Here is a 20,841-nt window from a genome sequence, read left to right on the forward strand (position 1 = left end):
GTCTGTCACTCCCTTCTCACTGAATTATTTACTTGCACACCTTTGTTGTTGGAGGGCTAATCCTAGGTGTTGGTGCTGTGAGACCTGCAGCTCCAGCCACCTCGCAACCAACCAAATTCCTGGCAGGAAATCACTGGGCTTTGCTGCCTACACTGCCCACAGCACCCACCCAACACGATTGGTCCAGTGCCCTCATAAAGAAAGTCTGCTGGGGTCAGGCAGCAAAACACTGACCACTGGAAAAGCCTCGAGAACTGAAAGTTCATGTAAAACAACAGAGAAAAATGGGGACAGAGAAATACTGTGCATATGCAGCTTATGGATATAGACCTGTGGCTTCTCTGGTGATAGCAGCATCCTTCAGAGGGACGGGAGAAGGTCGGGGGGAAGCACACAAGGCTCAGAGGAAAACAAGGCAGAAGCAGCAGCAAAGGAGTGAAAGGTGAGCCCACCACGGGAAATGGCAACTGAATGTGAAGAATGACAGTTAATTCTTACAGGAAATGTGAGGAAAACAAAGAGACAAGGCAGCTCTGTGGGGACCAGGAAAGAAATGAAGTGAGTAAAAAAAAGTGTAAGGATAGACAAAAACCCAGACTCTTTGCAAGAAATCCCCTGGCTGAAGCAGTAACTTCTGTTTGTTTAAAAGGAATATTCTCTTACAAACTCTTTGGCCTATGCTCTCCCTTTGCAATACAGAGGGCTACCACCCTCGCTGACGCCAGTGCTGGAGGTTACTTGGGAGAACTGTGCAGCGGAACAAAAGCTCCAGCGTGGCTCAAGGCACTCGTTCTGCTGAGCCCAGCAAAGGCTGTTTGGTCCAGCTGCCAGCAGAGATCAAGGAGAAACAAGGTGGTGGGGAGGTTGAGGAAGAGACAGACTCTTGCAGTTACCTCCTCCATGCTGAAACCCTCAACTTTCCCTGGTTTCTGAAAGATTACAGCACTGAAATACCTCTGTGAGGAAGTCAGTAACTTTTTTAGCACTGAAAATGCTGGTAAAAACTGAAGAATGGGCAAACTGTAAGCTATGGCTCTCCATCTCCCTGAAGCAAGGGGAAGTGGCTACAGCCTGAAAAATTAGCCCTTCAGCTCCCAAGGATAGCAGAAGTGAAACAGCTATTTACTTACCACACATTTGTATGGACTGTACTTATGGGCAGCTAGCTGTTCAGAAGTCCCTACAGGTTTGAAATATATGAGATTTTAGGTGTCCCATTTAAAATTGTTTTCAATTTGATTACCAAAACATTGTTGAAGCTTCCAGTGACCTCAGTGACAGCCAGGATTAGTCAGCACTGCTGAAAATAGGCTCCCCATTGCCTTGAAGCAGACACCCACAAATAGAAATACCTGTGAAATCGGAGGCCCTTGAAACCTTTGCACTTAAAGACAATTAGCTCAGGAAACCCAGACCTGGTTTTGCTCTACATCTGCAAAGCCCAGAGAGCCTGTGGGGTATTACATCTATATGAACACTGAAACCTTTTGACAGATGCTATGTTCTTTCTCTAGATATCAGTGTTTTGAGAGCTCACGAAGGTGCTGTGAGGTTTGATTATTTAGCACTGACATGGCAGCTGCAAATGACAGCTCTACAAACTTGTGACTGGTCCCTGAAGCACTTGTTTACAGACTGGAACAGAATCATTGTTTGCAGACTGCAATCAAGGAAAGACATGAATGTTTATTGTGAGCAACAAATTCTGAAGCAATAAAATGAGATCTATTTCCTTCAAAAAGGGTGCTAGGAAATTCAAAGCAAAAAAGATATAAAGCGAATGCTTAAAGCCAGTCTGCCATTCACTGCAGCCTGTCAAGGTTCCTGGTACTTGTAGTGCTTGTAGGTATTTACAGAACATTAACCACGGAAAGTCTGCTCTTGTAATATTTATCCTGGGCTCTAAATCTGAAGAGGGAAACCTGCCATTAAACGTCTGCAAATGGGGCAAGTAAATCTTAAAGAAGTCCAAAGCTTAAGGTGAAACACATCAAGTGCCGCAAAGTGGAAGTGCCCGAAAACATCAGTCATTTTTGAAATGTGAGGCCACGCAGTGTTCAAACCGTTATGAACCCCAACTCTGATGCCCTCTGTTCCCACTTAACACCATGGCAATGAAAGACAATAGCGTCATGAAAGCAACACTGTCTGCGATCCAGTAATACCTGTGTTGCAACAGCTTGTCTCTCTCTTTCATATTAACTTGTTTCTCTTTGTTTCCTGACAGGAGGCTGAAATATCTACTTGCAGTCAAGCACCTGAGACATTCTACTTTCTGCACTGACACACCAGAAACCAACCTGGGCTGAGTGGGTAGATGTCATTGTCGGCCCCAAAGAACAGATTGCGTGTCAGCTTGCGAGGATCAACCTTCTGAGGGGTGGACGAGGCCGGACAAAGGGAGAACCTGCGACGAAGAAAGTTCTCCTCCTTCATGGCATGAGCTGTGGGGGTTTTCTGAAAAGGAAAGATAGAAATAACAGTTCATATCAAGACACAGGAAATCAAAGTTTCACACCCAGATGACTCCGCTGCTTCAAAGCCGCCTAATCCTATGCAGTGTGCCAGATCTTTTTATAGGGTGCCAGAAGGCTATGCAGAAAAAAAAAGAAAGTGATATTAGTTTGAAGCTACAATTACTGATTTACTGACACTCAGTATTTGCAAACTGCAGGGAAGCAGGACACTGCTCCTTGGTGAATCCAGGCAGTATAACACCCTCCTCCTACCTACAAGGATCTATCTACGATAATGGCTACTCACTGGGTCTATCCAGTGCACAGCAGTGAAAATTCACTTGGTTTTTCTTTAAGGTTTTGGAGTCTTTTTCATAAACGTAACTCCATTGGTGTCAGCAGAGTTACACCATCTCTGCAAAAATCAACATTTAATCTGAGCTGCATGGAGGAAGACCAGCTGCATTGGCTGCAGAGAGCAGCAAGCAGAGATAACACCAGTGCCATTCCTGCCCTTATTTCCAATTACAGCACATATAAATAATTTCAGTTTTCTTTAAAATGGCATTTAGATCAGCCTTGCAGTTTGATCAATAAGATAAACCTTGCTGCTCTGTGAGGGTAAAGAACAGCATTTGTCTCCCCAAAAGCCTCTGTGCATCCCCATACAAGAGCCTGGTGGTACTGTGCTCTTTACCACCACTTGGCTAACGCATTAGGCTATCCTGGCTGGAATTAAAGGTTTCTTTTATACCCACCCAACAAGCAGTTCTTTCTTACTCGTTACAAACAGATATTATGACTGTCTCCTTCCTGAGTTACAAGCTTTATTCTCTCCCCACGTGCAGCCAGAGGCAGGGCTCTTGCTAGCAGTAAGAAGCATTAACCCAGCCTTTGGGTGGGCATTACAGACCACAAGGTCTGCTGCTTCTCCAGGGGACAGTTACTGCGGTAAGAAAAACCCTTTAGGATGGTACACGTTTCCTGAAAAGAGTCTCCAAGTTTTCCCATCTCTTTTAGGCTACTGGGCAAGCAAGCGGGATAAAGTTGCCCAGAGTTGCAGTGCAGTTTGGGAGGGCAGGACCAGCATGCATGTAAAGTGACCTGCGTGACACAAGGTGGAAAACAGGGTGATTACGGGCTAGAACATCCTGTCCTGCCCTTTCTGCTGCCAGTACCACCCCAGTGCTTGCGCTGGCCCAAACAGCCCAATTTAATGGGGAACCCTCAGGGGCCTCTTGGACCTCAGGCTTCACAGCTGAGACACCGCACAAGGAGACACCATGAACGTATCCCAGTGTAAGAAACTCCCCTCCTGTGTTTTATTTGAGCTCTGTCCCTCCACCTGCCTTGCTAATCCCTGTAGAAGGCAGTCCCAATGTTTCAGGTTTTGCAATTTTTTAAAAATTTATTTACACAGCAGGCTACATCAACTTTATAAACTAGCTGTGATTTACATGGCAAGAGAGAATCTGCTCCTTTCCTGCAAGAGATGGCCTCAGTTCCCAAGAGCTTAATTTGATCTAAACCAGTCTGTACTCCAACAATGAACATGGGTTACCAAAACCACTTTGAGCAGCAGATCTTTCTGAACCCAGCTTACCATGCTGGGATGGGTTGGCCATCAGATGTGAGGGTCTGTAACATCCAAAAAGGGGCTAATGGCCCCCAGGCCACACAGCTGCAATTTGAAGGGGATGCATGTCCCCTGCTGGGCCCACGCCATCCATGGAGGATGAATTAAGGTCTGTGCAGTGCTCTGAAGACACAACATTCCCTAAAAGCCCTACATGTTATCACATGGCCCCCTGTGAAGTGGCTGTTAGACACTACAGATTCAGCAGCAGCATTTCTCCATAACCACTTCACACAACTCTCGGTGAAAGACTTTGTATTTGAGCACCAGGACATTGCACACTGGACACAGCTGCCACAGACCAACCCTTTGCATAGTGCCTCACACGAGGCTGTGTTTCAGGTCGATGACGTGTGATGACAGCCGGGTGAAATGAGGTGACTGAAGCGCTTTCCACTCGCTGCTGCCCTGCCTCCTGTCAATTCAACTGCCCAGCAAAACCACCCTGCAAACATATGTCCGGGCTCAAAATGTCCCCAGGTTCCCATTGTGGCCAATGGCATCTCCAAAGCAGCAGGTAACATAGCTACCTAACATTTAGCAATGTAAATAACCCTCTTTTTGCATAGACGCTCTTGATTGCATAGGGCTGGGTGGGGAAAAGATGCAAAATTAAAGCTAACCTTAAAAAAAGAAAAGAGAGAGAGGAGGAAAATGCAACTAGTTACGTGTCTGAAAGCAAAATATTTAAAAATAATCCAGGTCTAAATAGCTGGGTTTGGAATGCTAACACTGAGCTATTTTATGCAGTTGTTCCCAGAAAGGCCATCTCAACTCTCCACCTTTGGAACTGCTCGTAAGTGGCTCGGAGCAAAAGCAGATCCATGGGATATTCTCCCCAAAAAGCAGTGACCTGGTGAGGCTGAGCCGATTGTGCAGGAAGGCTTTCCAAAATCACGGGTCTACCCAGTGGAAAGCAGGCTGGGGAACAAGTTACAAACATAAAACATTTGCCCATCCAGGTCTTGCGCTCTGCTCTCACGGTGGAGACTCTTCTTGACAGGGTAACAAAAAGGCTGCATTCAGCGTAATTTTGTCTCAGCAATACCATGAGCCACATCAGCGGAGAACTGCCAGCCAGCTCGCACTGATGGCGGTGGCAAAACCCCTCCAGACACCAGAGCAAGAGCATGCTGTACACTGGATCAGACATACCAGAACACAATTTCTTTCAACTGTTACTATAAGTATTATGCAGAGAGACCAATGCTCTAATGTTTCCCTCACCTATTATTTCACACTATTCAACCACGGGATAATTGACAGAATTATTGTGCTGATGCTTTCTCATTCCCACACTTACTTAAGCCATGAGCTTGACAGCAAGAAATCTGGATGCCTTGATCAACTGGGAACAGCCACTGGGTAATGACAAAGGAAAAAGACTTTTCTCTAGTCCATAAGTTGCTCTAGCTCTTCTCTTACATATCTTAATACAAACTTGTGGCAGCAGCTCATCTCTTTTTGACCACAAAGATCAATTTCAGTAAGTTCCTCTTAACGGGTTCCTTTTTGGCTGAGGACCTCCAGTGACCGAAGCTCCCTCAGAAGCAGCAGTGGCAATGTGTTTGTCTGTCAGCCACACACCACACACAACCATGCAACGTGCTGTGTCACCAACATCCCGGCCTGTTTTTCAAAGATCATCTAACATTGCATTGCTCCAGCTCATGGGCACAGATCCTTCCTACATTTGACCCCCATCCAGGCAGGCTCTTATGCCATCTACATTTTCATGGGCTTCACTCCAACTAGAAGCTGACAGCAGCAGAGCCTCTCATTCAGTGTGCTGTATGGTGTGTGCACAGTTCCTTTATTTTGGGTAAAAGAGAAAAATTGTTGGCCTGCAGTTCATTCCCTGAGATTGTACCATCTCAGATTACCATGATATTTTTTCAGAGAAAGGCTGAGATGGACGGACTCAGCCTACAAGATTTTACCTTGTTATGCAGTGCAAAGTGCAGCACAAAATCGTAGAAAAGGACTTTTTTTGTATTTGGTTTTTTCTATATATGTGATGCTTTTCTTCTTGGTGGGAGAAAATGTAGTTCACACTACTAAGATTCTGTAATACACCTGAAATATTTGGCTTGGTTTCCAAGATATCTCTGTGTGTGTCTGCATCTGTATCTATCCTGTTTTATCCTCCCTCCCTCCCAATAACTTTTGTACCAGGCATTAGAAAACTTGAAAATATTGGCTTTTTAAAACTTATGGGAAAATCAATGACTAAAGGAAGGACGGAAACTGTATCATTGTCCTCTGAAAGAAGGGCAGTACTATGAACCCAGGTATTAGCAAACATCAGCGAATCCAACATAAGTGCACCATAAGAAAATGAGGCTTCATTAGCTCACTTACTCAGAGAGCTCCTTGTTATATCTGTCCATAAGGGTCTGCCTGCCCAAGCTGGCTTCAAATTACATAAAGCTCATGAGAGTTGTAGGGGATGCTGAACGGTAGGTGCCAGGGGCAATTTTCCAAAGGGATGTAGCAAGAAGGTGGGAGGTGTGTTCAGTGTTTTTCACAACAGGGCTCTTTAGACACCTAAATAATCCAGCCTCTGTCCAGAATCCTCTGTGCGAGATAGGGCGTAAAGGGTTCCAAGAACATAACCTTGTACTAAATCTACTTATCTGATAAGAAATAAGCAACCATAGAAGACACACTTCTAGACATGAGCCTGAAAGCTTTCATGGCTGATTTGAAGGCAACACTGCTGTTCTGAAACCCAGTTTACCTGGACTTGTGCAAAGCATTTGACACTGTCCTGCACAACATCCTTGTCTCTAAATTGGAGAGACATGCATTTGACAGATGGACCACTTGGTGGATGAGAAATTGGCTGGACAGTCGCACTCAAGCAGCTCAATGCCCAAGTGGAGAGCAGTGACAAGTGGCGCTCCTCAGGGGTCGGTACTGGGACCCGTGCTGTTTAACATTTTTGTCGGTGACATGGACAGTGGGACTGAGTGCACCCTCAGCAAGTTTGCTGACAACACCAAGCTGTGTGGCGCACTTGACACGCCGGAGGGAAGGGATGCCATCCAGAGGGACCCTGACAGCCTTGAGATATGGGCTCGTGCAAACCTCATGAAGTCCAACAAGGCCAAGTCCAAGGTCCTGCACGTGGGTCGGGGCAATCCCAAGCACAAATACAGGCTGGGCAATGACTGGATTGAGAGCAGCCCTGAGGAGAAGGACTTGGGGGTGTTTGTTGACAAGAAGCTCAACGTGACCCAGTAATGTGCATTTGCAGCCCAGAAAGCCAACCATATCCTGGGCTGCATCTAGGGAAGTGTGACCAGCAGGTTGAGGGAAGTGATTGTCCACCTCTACCCTGCTCTTCTGAGACCCCACCTGGATATTGCCTTCAGCTTTAGGGCTCCCAACATAAGAAAGACATGGACCTGTCGGAACAGGTCTACGTGAGGGCCATGAAGATGATCAGGGGGCTGGAGCACCTCTCCTATGAAGACAGGCTGAGAGAGTTGGGGTTGTTCAGCCTGGAGAAGAGAAGGCCTTGGGAAAAACCTTATAGCAGCCTTCCGGTACCTATAAGGGGGCCTACAAGAAAGATGGGGAGGGACTTTTTACAAGGGCATGTAGTGATAGGACAAGAGGTAATGGCTTTAAGCTGAAGGAGGGTAGATTCAGATTAGATATAAGGAAGAAGTTCTTCACTGTGAGGGTGGTGAGGCACTGGGACAGGGTGCCCAGAGATGTTGTGGATGCCCCATCCCTGGCAGTGTTCAAGGCCAGGTTGGATGGGGCTTTGAGCAACCTGGTCTCCTGGAAGGTGTCCCTGCCCATGGCAGGGGGGTTGGAACTAGATAATCTTTAAGGTCCCTTCTAACCCAAACCATTCTGTGATTCTATGATACTTCTAAATCAGTATTTTGGAGGTTGCTTCAGGATATGGCAGACGCTTCACAGAAACGAGTATTCTGCCAGGGAATAGAGGGAAGGTTAAAATCAAAATTAGGCCAGAATTGCAAAGGGCCAAAAATTGCCATTATGTTACCAAACCATTTATGTAATGCAAGACAACAAATTTCGCCCACTGCTCCTGCGTTCCCTCCAAATCTGGCCAATGAGATGGAGAATTGTCCTAAAAGGCATGATGTCTTGATTTGAAGACATAAAGTGATGCAGAATCTATAAGCTTTCTTAGGAAGCTAACCTCATTGTGAGAAGTCTTCACTCAAGCTCTTGCATGTATTTATCTGGCTGTTAGTCTTGGTAGATTAAAGTGCCCTGAAGTTTGCAGCTTTTTCTGGCCTTCTATTCTGTGCTCTTGATCATAAAAATGAAGGAAAGGTAATACGGAGAGTATTGACAGAGCCACTAAAGACAGTATTTTTCAGGACTGCCCCTTTTGCGTTGACATCTCTCTAAGCAGTAATGGGCTATTAAATGTGGGTCTTTGCCAGAGCTTAAATAGGAATAAATAATTCAGCACCAAGATATAAACTTCTTCCTAACCCTGTCTTTGAGACCACTTTCTTTTGTAAAAATGAAAAATATAGCAGATGGAAAGTCTGCGTCAAACCCCTGTGAAACACAGGACAATGGAAGTGGTGAACTTCACAGGGTGCAATCACCTAATGGGACTTTCATTCCCAGGCAGCTTCAGGAACAACCAACGAAAGAGCAATGGGGCAAGAATAAAAGTTATTTTATCAGCAAACCTCATGGCTGCCATTAAAGCAAATGGGAACAGCCAGCACTCTCTTATTCTGGCACCAGACCCATTTTACATGGAGGCAGTGACTAATACACGTACAGATGATCAGTGTTGGTGCAGAGATGCCTTTCACATGGCTGCTCTGCATTTTGGGCCTTTTGCACTTGCTGGGAAGATAGTGGCAGCTTTCAGCATTGGGCTCGAGCCTTTGGGGGATGGAATTTTCCTGGCTCCATCTTTAAATTTTCTAAGTTCCTGATATATAATTACCACACAGCTAAACACTGTGCCGATGTTATGCTGCCCCTACCCTCTGCAAACTGGTGGGTAGGTTGGTTTGCTTACTCTCATTTCCAGCATTTTAAAATAGATTGGAAATATGAACTCTTTAGAAATAGTTAATTATGGGTTTCGTATAGTCAAGAAGGCTGAGCTAGTTAGGGGGGGGGCTCTTAATTTACTCAAAGCTTGTTTCAAACAACCTTCTCTTTTTCTGGTCACTAAATATTTCCCAGAAATCAAATTAAACCATATTTTGTATTCACAGCGGTCATTCACTCCAGAATCCGCATCAATAAGGAAAATTAAATCTAAAGATACTGACATTTCCTGATTCAATTAACCCTGAGGAGGTAAAAATTTCATGAATGAAAAGAGAAGGCAAAATGTTAGCAGATACATTTCTAGCGATTACATTCCTAAGTATTCACAAGGAAAAACAGCAGCACAGATCCTCAACAAGGGTAAATTATTAGTTCAGTGGTGCACTGGTAATTCGCAACAGCTAAAGAACTACAATCAATTCAGAAAGTCTGTGAAATCTGTTTCTGGAAGCTTTTCCTAAAATACCTATTTATAAGATAGGTAATTGGACAACCAACCCCCTACTAACAGTTAAATAAAACCTGATACAGTGAAAAGTGCCTGTGCAGGCAATTTTTTTCTCTACCTAATCCATGTTTTTTGGTTAGTGGTATGGCAAAACACACATATTACAGCTGACACTGAATATTTTGGGCTGCCATGCTGTAAGCTGGAACCTGAAGCAATGAAGCTTCACAATAAGCTATTCCCCGGAATTATGAGGGTCAGCTATTTCTCTGTGGTGCTGGCAAGGGGACCTTTCCTCACCAGTAGTGGTTGCCAGTATATTCCTCCTAGACCGTGTCCTGCTCTGCTGGATCCCAAACCAGTCCCAGCAGCTCAATGGGGCCCCACTCTTTCAATCCTCCATGCACTCCAGATGAATACACTGAAATACTGGTACTGCAGGAGTGCTTCAATTTTTATGATTGCCATACCCTCTGCTGTGTACCATATTACTCGGCTTTATGATCAGTCCAAGCTGGAAAATTAAATAATGTGGGTTGCTGGAGACATCCATCTGCCACAAAGGAACCAAGTTACAGAAAGCTAAAGCTACAGGAGGCTTTATTAAGATTATATGCAACAGGAAGGATTTCTCTCAGCTGCTTCAGCAAGCTCAGGAGTATGGCTAGTTCATTCCCACAACCTAACTCAAAGCTCACATGCCCTGCAGAGTCCTTAAAGCTGCCTCTCTTGTGCTGTTTTTGTGGAAGTTGCCTACCACAGCCACCCCCAGCAATCTGCTCTTGCTCTCTCTAAGAACAGAAGAACAACCTCTTTCTACTGTGTTCTGCTTCTCTGCCTGCTTTTTCCGGCACTGGGCAGTGAAAATTATGTAGTAATCAGGAGACAAAACTATTTCTCCCTTAATTCTCTGTAAGGTGTCTTGATTAATGTTTCCTTTGTATGCACCAGAACTGCAGCTTTAGGCACACTAGCAGCACTTAGACGCATAATCTTCTCACAGCTAATCTCTCTCTATGGCGAGCATTATGTACAAAGACCACAGACAGAACAACTACAAGCAAAACCTGGCACTGAATGCCTACACTGAGGAAAAAACATCCCAGATCATTCATTTTGGGGATCCCTATTTAACTCAGGACTAAGGAATTTGAAGGTAGGGTCACAAAGGGCAAAACATTTTTATTTGATGTTTAGGAAAACCTCATCTTCAGAATCATCTCCGGTTTGGATAAACATCTCCTGTGAGCAAACACCAGCCCATCACTAAAGCCATGTTGTGTTTGGGAATAGGGATCACTGCAACCTTATGGCTTAGAAATGGGCATTGCAGTAAGTATTAAACACACAATCCTCATGTGGTTTTTTTGTCTTAAAACATTTGCAATTTACTCTGTAAACATTATGCTAGCAATTTCTTCCAACTAAGAATATCGAGTAGGTCACTGAAATGAATGCTTAAGGTTTTTTACATCCACCTCTTCTGCCCTTTAAACTGCAAAATGATTGTTATGCAGAAGGCTATTAATTTACAAAGTATATTAAATTTCCCACTAGCACTGAGGGGCTTCTCCTGACTTAGCAACGTCACTGGTCTTTCCCCTTGCTAACCGCATAGATGATACCTCACTTGCTGTAATTACAACTAGTACATCAACATTGATTATTTCCCTGTCTTTCCCTGATAACAGCAGGTGCGTGCAGAATTGAAGGTTTTACCCACACTACGAGAAGGGTGAGAAAGTCCCCAACACTCAGTGAAAGACAGGAGCGAGCACCTTTCCTGCAGACCTTTGTCTTAGTCCCTCACTTTATTTTCAGTAAATCATACTTTGCATAATCTCCTTTAGGCCCCGATTTCTGAAGGCATCTCTACTGAGTAAAGCTCATACAAAGGTATTTTCTTGAAGCACCAATCTATGCAGGAAGGTAAGGTGCTTTCTTTGAATCCTCTTCAGCCCTTTAATCCCATGTACTAATACAGTCAACTGAAGATGAACAAAAGGTAAATCACACCTGTTAAGCATATATCAAGCACCTGAATGCTTTTCCATCTTATTGAATTTTTATTTAAAGTTTACCATTATTTGTTACAGATATCTCTAGTTGGCATTCTTTTAAGCAGGAAAACAAAGTCAAAATGCAGGTTAGCAAAGACTCCCAACCAAAACATATTGTACAATCAAGCACATGTGCAACATATGGGAAGAAATGTGCCATCACAGATCACAATTGATCCCCTGCTGCAGTTTTCGTAACACACTAGCCAAGAAATTCCAGTAAGGATCCACTTTGAAACAAACTCAGGAATCAGATCTCTGCCTCTAAACATCTGTTTATCTAGAAATATTTATATACTTCTTTAAATTTAAGTTTCATATAGATGACACAAGGATTCACATGGCTATCACAGCTGCTTCTCAGCAGTGAACTCAAGAGGCTGCTGGAGATACATTTACATCAAAATTAAGGTATAAACGCAACTCAGGCACACATACATAAATTACCTTTGAGCTAGCTAGCTGGAGTAGGGCTAAAGGCACGGGCTACATTGGTAAGGCATGCAAGGCAGGCTAGAAATTCTATCTGAGAAATCAGGCAAGCACAACATAGCCAGATCATTCTGAAATCCACACTGATGTCTGCTACTGAGCAAGCTTTTTCAAGTGTTCAGGTGAGCAGATATAAGCCATCATCACACCTCACTTGCAATACAGATGACCCTTGAATCCCTGCTGCTTGTGCTGGAAGTGTGGGCACAACTCCTGGCCAGCCTGCAGCAGTTTGGCAGCACTTGCCCAAGCCAAAAGGCAACACTTCCTTTGACTTCTGCAGGTGTGAAGCTCAGGCACAGAGACACAGTATGAGGTTAGGCACTAAAAAACAGTGTTAAAAGTTTTGTGCTACTTAAGGAAATAAGGACTCAGTTATGAATTTCAATACAAATAATATTAGGGCCAAAGGTGAAAACATTGGACATATGACTCAAAATATCTCCACTTAAAAACAGATTTGAAGTGCTCTGCTTCCTTTTTATTGCGGTTATTAATATTGATAGCTCATCCACCAGTGACATTTTTTGTTTGAGGCACACTGGGAACACAATGTCTCCAAGCCTGAGCATTTCAGGGAGCAAGTCTCTAAGTCCCATGAACAGTATTAATGAGTTGCATAATGGTAAACCACGTCCACCTTTGGCACATTGAGCTTTCCAGTAATTATCCGTAACTCCATACACTACTTGGGGAACGGATATCCCACAGCCCCCTGTGCCCTGAAGTTTTTACGCACACTAATTGTCAGTAATACCCTCCAATGACCTCCCATACAATCCTTTTAAACTGTAGCTGACTACCTAAGAGAACAGCTTTTTAATAACCCCGTTTTTCTAGTGGTACCTTAGGGGCTAGAGACCCCAGGCTGCAGTAAGGATTGCCCTGATGGAGTCCCTGTGGCAGGCCTTGGGAAGAGGGAGCCTGGCTCCGCATGGCATCTGGCATCCCCACTGCCTGCAGGAGGGCTCCAATGAGCATGACCCTTTGCAGGGGGTGACAGGATTTGGGATAAGCCCAGGGCAGTGAGGGAAATATGGTGTCAGGTACATGGAAACATAAATGAGAAATTCACTTAGTTGTTCTAGTTAAAGCTATCAGAGATATAAAGCCATGACAAGAACGCATTGCTTCGGACAGGCGTGCAGTTACGTCATTTGCAAGCAGGCCACATCTTCAAGGTCAATTCTTGCCTTGATATTTTTCTTTAAAAAGAACATATTAAAAAGCATCATTACAGCCTCAAATCGCTATCTAAATCACATAATGAGATCATATTCCCTTTTAATGGAAGAATCTTACTTCAAGCTTTAATGACATTTAAAAAAAACCAGACGACTGCAAGCCTCACTGATGGCTTTCTATGATATCCACCTCTGCCTTTATATAATTAAATCTAGAAAAGATTGTGCCTGGGGGCTACACTCCCACCACACAATTACTAGGAAATACCAAGCTAATTTTAATACCTGCTTTCATGCTTGATAGTGTCCTCCTGACATTATTCCCTTGTTTGTGAAATATTGCCCCCTTGTAACAAAGTAAACCAAAATCAGACTTCTATCTCAAGTCCCGCTGAGCCATTTTCAGACTCAGGCTCAAAAAGGAACTGCAACATGGCAGTAAAGGCAAAGGTAAGGGCAGGAAAGGATGTTTACAAACCATCTTATAAGAGAGAAAACAAGCGCTGCTCAATTTCACAAAGATTTTCCAGAATCAGTTTCAGGTTATTTATGTCATGAGCATCCACTGTCCCAAACACACGCTCACAAAGAACGAAATGGACAATCCTAAATGCCAAGAAATTTAGATTAGAAGTATATTTCTACCTTGACATCCTGTTTAAGCACAAACTATATTTCTACCCAATGGCTCTGACCCGAAGCCCACTAAATTATAGCCGACCTGGCTCAACTGGTTCTCAAGAACAGCTAAGCGATGGAGAAATGACCACATCCCATCGTGCTCCAATCATGCTGAATTTTCCGCTCCTCTACTTTATCGTTTCTCTTGTCAGATTCAGACAGGCTCTGTAAACTTCAGGGGCCTTCACAAGGAGGGCTGAATAAACAGGGCCAAATAAATTTTAAGGAAGTGCATCTATTTTTTAAAAGATCCTTATATACCCCTGTTTAGCTTTTCAGACTTCTGGGCGCTGTAGTAGACCAAGATCTGCTGTACAGTGGTTTAAATTTAGCATCCACCTATACTTCCTCTGATACAGCCACTCTCCCTGAAATTCTACAGGAAATTAATATATTGTGTATTTTTGCATAAACTTCACTGTTCCTCAGAGATGAGAGCATCAAGCTCTTCCTTCAACAATAGTTAAAAGATGGCACTGCAGTTATTTTGGTCTTAGATTTTTAATTAAAAATCTCTGTGGGAGGAAGGAAACTAGACAACCCACAAAGAGCATTTAGGGTGGAATTTACGCTGTGTTAAATGAGCCCAAAGGACTCAAACCGCGCACAGGCTGATGCAGCATGCACAATGAAACCCACTCTCAGCCTCAGTTCTCAAGCCGAAACCTTTCTGCGCCTACCTCAGTCCTTTCTTCTCTCCTAGTTCATCTGTGACTTATCTGGTGAAAACAAGGAGACAGGATAAACTCTTTGCACTGGCGCTTTCCTTTGATTCAGCTGGAGGGAGCTTTAGGCAGCTTTAGGCACGAAAAAATTTAACCGTGCATTTGCCTTTGCTGATCTCCTCCTACCTGTTCAAATAATACTACCCCAATATTTTTGCCAGTGACTACTCTGCTACTCGTACAACTGTCCCACTACCAGATGCAGCTGTGTACATGCCGGGCATAAGCCAGACAGGAACGCTTTATGTGAGTTATCAGCCATAAGCTAAAGCCCTGGAGAATCCCAGCAAGAAAGCAGTTATGACAAAGTGTGCATTTTGCCTCTGAATTCATTTAAATGAAAAAGGAAGGTCCCCAAGTGACTTAAATGTGCTTTGTAGTGATTGCAAGCTTCCTTTTTAGAGCTTCTAATACATTTCAATGGTAATTAGTTGGAAACACCTGATACCGAAGACCTGAGTCACCTTTCCCTCATACTGCTTTTATACTGAAATAGTACCGATGGTAGCAGTGAAATTCCTCCTTGCTGATGCCAGCATAAGCCACGGCAGGATCTGGCTCCTCATCTCGTGGGCAGCAAACCTGACAATACAGCTCTTGACAAAAGACAACAAATCTGAAAGCTGTGGAATTCAGAAAGAGGACTCTTCTCATCACTTTAAAGCTAACCTATACTGACACTGTCTTTTTTTGTCACTGAATGGAAAGATCCAAGCAAAAAAAACCCCAAACTGAAACAAAACAGTACTGCTCGGCTACAAACCCTCCTTGCTACAAGCACTGACAACTGGAAATACAAGTGGGGTCAAAAGCACCCCTGCCTGGAGAGCTGGGAGTTCCCAGCTGGGGGGGGGTAAGGAAAGCACTAGCCATGCAGCACACCACCAACACAAGGACATCTACGCCAGCTCCAGCATTGCCACAAGGGAGGGACGAGAGTCCAAAGGAGGATATGGAGAACAAGGGGCACCTGCAGACCCCGATCTATAGATTTATGGATCACACGGACCTTCAACAGCTCCATGTCGAAAGTGTAAAGGTGGCTTTAAACAAACAAACAAAAATCCCTGCCTCCCACAAAAACACGAGCTGATGTCTAGCACAGAAGGAAGATCAGGTCCTCAGCATCCAGACTGGCCCTGGCTGAAAGGAAGCCAAACACAATGCAGCTGATTCACAGCATTTTCTTTATCGCAGCGCTAAGAGCAGCCATACAATGCTTTCCAATAAAGAACACAGCAATTTATCACAGGGAGACAGGAGTTAGCAGGAAACACTCCCATTATCTCCGCTACAAAAAGGAAGTGGCAAGGAGAATGGCTAAAAGGTGACAGTTTTTATGAGGCCGGACTTCAGCCCTGCTCAGGGCTGACCAGTTCATCTTTTCCACACCAGAAAAAAACTGATAGGCTTCAGCTGTGTGGGTGTTACAAAACAGGACTTAGAGTTGCCACACTATAACTTTTCAAGAGAAACAAACCAAGACAAATGAAAATATTTCAATAGCAACTGTGCTGTGCCAGATCCCCAGGCTGTATAAATCAGGGAAGTTTTGTGGCCTCCTTAGCAGGGTGATGCTGAGCTACAGCGGTGAGCGCAGGGCTGAGCATCCAACAGGTAGAAGGGAGGCAATCTCAGAGAGACCTGCAATGCCGTAAGCAGGCGGTGGAGGAGAACGAGAGCCCATTGTACTTTCCGGCAACTATTTGGACTGTATTACAAAAGTAGGCTTCAAAGTGGTTGCTGCCTACAAGCTCCAAATGCAGAAGAGTTTGTAAACACAAGAGCCCAGATGGAAAAGATGTGAAAAGCTTGGGAAGGTAACAAGGGAAGGAATAAACAAATATCTCTGAAATGAAGTAAGGAAGCACTTAAAATGGCAGAAGGCTAGATGGCCTGTACAGACTTTGTGGTGCCTCTAAAAGGTACAAAACCTTTAACATCCCATGGCTGTGCACACATACCAAGTTCCCCTACAAGGCATAAACAGAGACTCCTATTACCAGCTCCCAGTAAATAAATACTATTGCTCGACTATTAGCAATCAGTCGGCACAGCAACCAAAAGTGCTAGGAGCTGTACAAACACATAATAAATAATTTCCCCTGCCTGAAAAAGCATATTGGTTTTCTAACCATCACAGACAGCACTTGGACCCAAACATATTTGCTAAAGAGCAACAGACTACACCAGCTAAGGGTTGAGTGAAGCAGAGAAAACTAAAGAGTGTAACATTTTAATGTCTTCCCCTTGATCAGGTCAGCTCATTCAGTGTCTTTCCCAGCAAAACTAAATCTTCCACTGCTGTCATCTCTTCATCTTTACGGAAATGTATAAACACGGATATTAATGACTTCTCTCCTGTGCAGCTCATAATGCATCACCACAGACACCAGTGATGCAATTGCTGTAAGGACAATTGGGTGGTTTATAATGAACAATTTCATATCTGGTTAAAAGTGGAGGCGACGAGACAATTAAAAGGAGCTTTTCAAAACAGCTCAACAATGGATTCTGCAGACTCCTGTGGGAGCAGGGTTGAGCTGATAGTGCTTCTGTCTGACAATCCCATGTAAACTGTCCTGACTGCAAGCCTCGCTGCCAAGAACTGCAGGCAAGGACCTGTCTGATGCCTCTGCCTCTCCTTCCAGGGCTGCCAATGTTGCTGGACTCTTTAAGGAGAAAGATCAGCTGTTGACAGCCTGTGGCTCCCACCTGATGCCAAGACAGCAGGCAAAACCCATGAGTCAGCTCAAGGAGAGAAGTAATCTAAACTAGCAAAAGGACCGCCACAGATCACTCTCCTCCTAGAAAGCAGCAGCGAAGATCAGGGTGAGCTGGGTTACAACCCAACTGCAGATTTGTCCAAGGTCAGCTGCTTGCCCTTGATGACCATACGCCAGTTTTACTGACTGCTGCCTGCCTGTGCTACCCCAACAGCCCCAGCACCACACAGTCGCAGCCCCAGCCTGCAGGCAAGAGCCCGAGCCCCAGCCCCACTCATGGCAGCCACCTCCACCACCATTGTCAGAGTCATGGGGAGTCAATGAGCTTGGAGAAAAAACAGCAAAGAAGCTTTCCTCCATGCTTTGTGAAACAAGCCACTTGCAGTTCAGAAAGCTGTTGCCGAAGCAGTGCTCAGTCTGGAGGTAATGAAGTTGAGAAACGCAGCATTGAAATGGCACTCACAATAAGCAAAGGTGGGAATTAAATGAGATGGAGGTGACACTAACTCATAGGAGGAAACTATTAGGTTCCATGAAAATTTATTTCCCTCAACAGCCCAGCAAGGTAACTGTGCCAACATGCAGCACAATAAAGCACATTCCTCCCCACAAAACTTTGCAGTCTCCTAACAGCACCAGCTTCTCCTCCCCACAGACTCCTTTACCTCACCATCAACCTGTCTTAAAATAACCTCTTACCTTGCAGAAGAAAAGGGTCATATCCGTTTATTTACGCTGTAATAGAAGAAAACCTAGAAGTTTTAGTTGGGTTCCATGTTTCCAAACACCTGTCAGTCATGTGCAATTAAGACAGTTCCTCTCCAGAAGACCCTAGTCTGTTGGTGGCACTGCCTTCCCCCAATTACTCTGAATACGAAGTGTTTCCCATTACCAAATGTATTTCTCCTTTGCCTGAAACACCAGGAGTCTTTCCTACATGGTTCTTGCTACAAGGCACATACTGATCATCTAGATGAGCAGCAGTACTGGGAAAAAAACACCAATAAATCATGATATTTGGGATTATAGTATCCAATTGGAATTTTTTATAGTTTCTCTCTGTACCTGTTGCCTGTTGATCTCCGGACCGCCCTGCCCTGCCGATGACTGAGGTAGATGACCACAGATACGAATGCTGAGTATTTCACAGCCACCAGGCACTCACTTTTCACTGGCGCAAGTGGCTTTTCAGGACCCAGATTTTCAACATTGCTAGAACACCTCTGTATTTCCCTGCCAGCAAAAAGGCACTTCCAAGTAAGCATTACTGGAATTTGCATCTCTGCCACGGCCCTCTTAGATTACCAATATGCTGCAAATAAAAACAAAGGTCAGCAACCAGTCTGAAAGTGAATAAAGTCTTATGTACTTTATTTAAAAATAAACTACAGCCATGACTCACGGTCATGACTTTATAGCCAACACACTGACCAGTTCTTAGTTTCGTAACTGTGAATACATAACAACAGTAACACTAAGTCTTTCCACTGTACCTCCAGTCACAAAGACAAGATTATGAATACACGACACATTCAACACTCGCTTGTCAAGGAGTTATTGAGGCAGTCTGCAGACCAAGACTTGTTCTATACATGACTTTGTACCAGTTCACCCATGTTAAATTACAAGTATTATTTGCTGGTATATTTCTGCCAATACAAGGGAAGTGTGGATGTAATCAGAGCCAAATGAAAGTGCTCTATACTGGAATAGCTTGTTCTGCTTTCCCACAGGGGAACAAGCTACGCTGGTATAAGCATGTTTATACTGGCGTACCTGAATTCACACTAGGGGAGGGTTATATCAATGTTACAGAACAGTAGTTAAAAGTAGTGCAACTTGTTTACATAGGCAAGACCTAATTTTGTAGAGGATTTGCTCCTGATCTTGAAATTGCTACTAAAACTCCTAATTCTACATGCAATCTAGACACAGAGCAGAATTGAGCTGATCAGGGTTTTAGCTGAATAAAATATACCACAAATCAATATACCACTGAATAATAATAATAAATAACAATAATAATAACAACAACATAAGGAGGAGGCATACTTTCATGTGGACTCTCACTAATAAAGCCAGTTACATCTAGGGTACTCCATCCCTTTAGACAGGTGAGAAGTTACCCAAGTTATTTAGCAGCAGAGGGCAGTAAAATGGCCAACCTCGTTATATCAGACCAAATTTGTGAAAATGTCAACTGATGAAGCAAATCACAGAATGCTACTGCCACAGCTGCTTCTAGCAGAATTCAAGCCTCAAGGGAGCTGAGTGCCAGTATTTTTGAGCAGACAGGCAGAAATGCAAATAGGGTGTTTAGGTACTTCTAAATCCATTATAGACAGTTCCTGCCAGTCAACAATTCCCAAAACATAAGGCTACAAACGTTCAAAGAACCCACTGCATTTGCATGAGACACATCCAGCCTCAGAAGCACAGGGATGGAAACAATGAAAGAAGGGGAGACTGGAAGGAGGGGAATGAGAGATGAGGGGAGGACAGGAGGGCAGGTAAAAAAGGAGAGATTGAAAGGCATAAAGAGCGAGCCTACATGAAAGGAGGATTTTAAAGAGCTATAGGAAAGTAGGAAGGCTGGGATCAGTCTCGGGGAAGAAGGAGAAAAGGACACTCACCGCAGCACTCACTGTCTCAGATAGCAATCACTCTCCTCTCCCACGAGACACCTGCATTCAGAGCCACGGTCCCTACCCCAGATCCTCGCTGCCTGCTACGTGCACAGACACTTTCTGGTCGCCTCCTGGATGCTTACAATCCTCCAAGCTGCAGATCAGCACAGGACCCAGAGAAGACACCCGCACTCAAAGCCTCTGCTCCAGGGGCACATGGCAATGAAACACACCTCCCACATGCTGCCAGCACGCCGTCTATGATCCCAGCTCTCGCTCAGAAAACCAGAGTGACTCTAACCACAGTGACTGTGGAAGAAAATCCTGAAAAGAAGCGCAGCATGATTCAACCCAGCAGCATGTCCAAAGAAAGCCTGAAATGACAGCCCTGATGGGTGTGATCTGCCGCTGTTTGTCAGGGGAAGTTTAAACTGCAATGCCCATCGACAATAATTTAATTGTCAGCACTGTTAACAGTTTCATTGCTGATCAAAGCAGCTGGGCAGCACCGAGAAAATTAGAGCCAGTTGCAGCCACTTATCAAAGCACACCAGCAATAAATAATCTGCAACTCTGACAGACTGTATTCCTGTCACACATAATCTCTTGCACTCTTTCTGTTTCTTTTTAGTGGCTTCTTAGCACACAGAATCACTGTGCAATCAGAAAAAAAAATACCCAGTTCACTCTTTTCTGTAATTAATTTATAAGGAATAAAGTAAATCTGCAACAGTGG

General features: G+C 44.2%; 1 protein-coding gene across 7 annotated transcripts in view; it reads right to left on the reverse strand.

Moving 5' to 3' along the window:
* OSBPL5 (oxysterol binding protein like 5) overlaps positions 1–20,841 on the reverse strand; it is a 186,903-nt gene that overhangs the window by 65,868 nt on the left and 100,194 nt on the right. For 6 of the 7 annotated variants that reach the window (XM_030038987.2, XM_030038985.2, XM_030038986.2 and 3 more), the window contains one exon: positions 2,301–2,457. In XM_030038987.2, coding sequence (XP_029894847.1) covers positions 2,301–2,457 — 157 coding nt within the window. Of the gene's footprint in view, positions 1–2,300; positions 2,458–20,111; positions 20,134–20,841 lie in introns of those variants that run through there. The other variant, XM_030038992.1, reaches the window with a different exon arrangement.

The sequence above is a fragment of the Aquila chrysaetos genome, chromosome 16 (assembly GCF_900496995.4).
Source record: "Aquila chrysaetos chrysaetos chromosome 16, bAquChr1.4, whole genome shotgun sequence".
NCBI classification, from domain to species: domain Eukaryota; kingdom Metazoa; phylum Chordata; class Aves; order Accipitriformes; family Accipitridae; genus Aquila; species Aquila chrysaetos.